Raw genomic sequence first — 3,664 nt, forward strand, 5'->3', positions numbered from 1 at the left:
GAACGAGTAAATGAAAACAGAATGAGGCGGAGAAGTGTGTGTGTGTGTGTGTGTGTGTGTGTGTGATTAAAATAGCCCAATTGCTTTTACAATAAATAAACATTGAATGTGTTTAATTGAATAGTACAGGGGTTTAATGTTAGTGGCAGGTTGTGTGTGAGAGAGAATAAATAAGACAGCCCAATATTTAATTTTTTTTTTATTCTTTTCCCCCCGCATATTTAGCATATTTCCGCATATTTCGCAACTTCCCGCATTTTTACCGCATAAAATCACATAAAAACCCCGCATGTTTAATCGCATAATCAAGGATTTTAGCCCGCGTTTTTCTGGAGGGTCTAATAACATCATCTTTATTTATGAATGCTCTGCTCTGTTTAAAGTAGGTCATTGTGTGTAAGATAACTCACNCCAGAAAAGGCTGCCAGTATTCATTCAATGCCACAAACACACACAGTACACAGAGCACACACACTACACACAGTAAACACAGCACACACACTACACACAGTACACACACTACACACAGTACACACAGTACACACACTACACACACTACACACAGTCACACACACTACACACAGTACACACACTACACACAGTACACACACTACACACAGCACACACACACACACACAGTACACACGCAGCACACACTACACACAGTACACACAGCACACACACTACACACACTACACACAGCACACACACACGCTTGAACTTACATGAAGCTCACGATGAGGAGGATGGTTGATATACTGTTGGGTCCTCCACCACGCGAGCGCTCTCCTAGTTTAATAAACGGACCACCTGAAAAAATAGACAAATGACAAGAAATATTTTCACTGAGCATTGTGATGATCATTGTGATAATTAAGTCTTAATAAATCAATATAAAATGAAAAAAAGGTAAAAATGTATCATTTGTAAATTCCACAAGTTACCCCAATTCCAAAATGTTGTCCATTATATTCTCCTTAAGGATTTACATAAGGTACAGTACCTAAACTAGAACTATCTAGATTCTCAAAGCCTTTATCATCATCATCATCACATCTAGAAATGAAATGAATGCAGAATTCCTTTGTACACTGTACGGTATATCAACAGCAATACATGTATGATGCCATTTCGTTCTTTACTAGCTGTTCCTAATAACTTTGAATGTTTTGATCATGATTATTTAATGCTGCTTAGCAAGACCTCTGGTTTGAGACTTGGAACCTTTGGTACATTTAGTAGAAAACAGCGGATTGTGATGAAAAACAAGCATTCTTCAATGAGTGTACTCAAATTCACGCATATTCCTCACCTTAAAAAAACAGCTAACATTTTTTTTTTAAATCAAGACTTTGTACTGCCGTCACTTCCACCCTTAAATTAATTATCCAAATATGAAATCATGTTCAATCGGTTATCCAGAGACAGCCGTAGTCTAGGTCGACTGTGATGAAGACACAAGAGCTGCAAATAAATGATGTTGCTTGAGTCTCTTTTTGAAGGCAATAGTTTCTGTTTCTGTGCAGAATCTAAAACAAACCACTAGATGGCAGTATTGCACCGAAAATAGATTGAGGCTTTTGGCACGAGCTTCATTGTTGGTGGCAATGATTTAAATTCCAAGCGCTGACCCAAAGCTTTTCATGGACTGTTTCCCTGGACTTACTGGCTTCTCTCCGGTCCCGGTCCTCCCCGACTCCTCTGTCCCCTCGGTCTCCTCCGCCCATGCCTCCTCCTTCCCTTTCCCGGTCCTTCTCGCCTTGCCGTCGAGTGCATGTGCGTTTGCGGCGGCGCATAGACTGGGGAGTCATGGCAGCATCCGCACCCACTGCTTCGCCTGTGGTAACCACGGTAACCTCCGTTTGCATTAGCGTCTCGAGTTTGATCACTTCACCCTCTGCAAAACGAAACAATGAAGGATTTTAAACGTAAGGTTGAGGTTCAAATACTGGCAGAACACATTTTAAGGAAGGAAAGTGCATACTAAATGAGAAAGAAAACTTCTACATGCTTCACTAAATACTTTTTGACACTTGTTAATTTATACAAGGGCACATTGTTGACTTATTCATGTAATAGTTTAAGTTTGTGTGTGTGTGTGTGTGTCTGTGTCTGTGTGTGTTGTGTGTGTGTTGTGTGTGTGTTGTGTGTGTGTTGTGTGTGTGTTGTGTGTGTGTGTGTGTGTGTGTGTGTGTGTGTGTGTGTGTGTGGGCAAAGCTCTTGTAAGACAATGTGAAAACCATAAACTCATGTTTGAACAATCTATTAAAAAGGGAAACTCTGAAGATTATCAAGAGTCTTTGTATCAACATAATGTTTGAGTTCACAGANTCTCGTCCCCTCGGTCTCCTCCGCCCACTGCCTCCTCCTTCCTTTCCCGGTCCTTCTCGCCTTGCCGTCGAGTGCATGTGCGTTTGCGGCGGCGCATAGACTGGGGAGTCATGGCAGCATCCGCACCCACTGCTTCGCCTGTGGTAACCACGGTAACCTCCGTTTGCATTAGCGTCTCGAGTTTGATCACTTCACCCTCTGCAAAACGAAACAATGAAGGATTTTAAACGTAAGGTTGAGGTTCAAATACTGGCAGAACACATTTTAAGGAAGGAAAGTGCATATTAAATGAGAAAGAAAACTTCTACATGCTTCACTAAATACTTTTTGACACTTGTTAATTTATACAAGGGCACATTGTTTCATGTGTGTGTGTGTGTGTGTGTGTGTGTGGGCAAAGCTCTTGTAAGACAATGTGAAAACCATAAACTCATGTTTGAACAATCTATTAAAAAGGGAAACTCTGAAGATTATCAAGAGTCTTTGTATCAACATAATGTTTGAGTTCACAGACAGTTCACAGCCTTTCCACCAGATAAAGTCTGGTTTTTGCCAGTTCTAGGTCAGTTGTTTGAACTACAGATTGAACAAAAAGTACAATCCTGTAATCCTGTAATCTACAAAACATCTACCACACTTGCTGGCAAATGAGTACGGAGTTGTAAAGTTGAAATTCATGTTTTCTTTGGAGGACTAACGACCGGACACAAGATAATTGTGCAAGGTTTTACATCTCTGCATCATTGTAACGACGAGACGCCGTTACTAGGGCTCACGTGGACATGTGGATATAATCATTGTACTGTGTGGGGTGTATTGACGACAACTTCCCTGTTCCCCATGTATGTTGTTGCTGATTGTGTGCACCTGGTGCCCTGTGTTGTCTCCTCCCCCCTCACCTGTGTCTAACTGCTCCCCCCCCACCTGTGTCTTGTTGTGCTAATTAGTGTATAGGTATTTAGGCTCTGTTTTCCCTGTCTGTGTGGAGGCTGATAGTGTGTGTGAGATCTTTGTGGCTGCAGGATGTGTTCACGGACAACAGCAGGATTGAGGCTGTGAACTTTGTGCACATTATTTTAATAAATGCCCACGTCGGGTTATATTTTTGGACGTTCTGCCTCCTTGCTTGGTCGGGCCGCTCAACGGTCAGTCTCACAATCATACTTGCAGAGTAATTGTAATGGTACTATGATTGACAAGCTAAAAGTGATTTCAAAATCCTGCTCATGCATACACATCTTGAGACCACTTTACAATAAGACTCCCCTTATAAAAGGGTTTACGAATAGTTTGTAATTCATTTATTAATTAAGTTGTGAACACTTTATACATC

The 3,664-nt window shown here is 41.3% G+C and overlaps 1 protein-coding gene across 2 annotated transcripts in view; it reads right to left on the reverse strand.

Moving 5' to 3' along the window:
- Window positions 1–1,892, reverse strand: part of LOC104962012 (GRAM domain-containing protein 1A) — a 5,629-nt gene extending 3,737 nt beyond the window's left edge. For both annotated transcript variants that reach the window (XM_010790397.1, XM_010790396.1), the window contains exons 1-2: window positions 1,667–1,892; window positions 726–810 (exon numbers count right to left, since the gene is read on the reverse strand). In XM_010790397.1, the coding sequence (XP_010788699.1) occupies window positions 726–810; window positions 1,667–1,868 (287 nt within the window). In that variant the 5' untranslated portion in view covers window positions 1,869–1,892. The remainder of the gene's footprint in view (window positions 1–725; window positions 811–1,666) is intronic.
- Between the last annotated feature and the right edge of the window lie 1,772 nt (window positions 1,893–3,664).

This window comes from Notothenia coriiceps, unplaced genomic scaffold, assembly GCF_000735185.1.
Source record: "Notothenia coriiceps isolate Sejong01 unplaced genomic scaffold, NC01 NC01_scaffold00034181, whole genome shotgun sequence".
NCBI classification, from domain to species: Eukaryota; Metazoa; Chordata; class Actinopteri; order Perciformes; family Nototheniidae; genus Notothenia; species Notothenia coriiceps.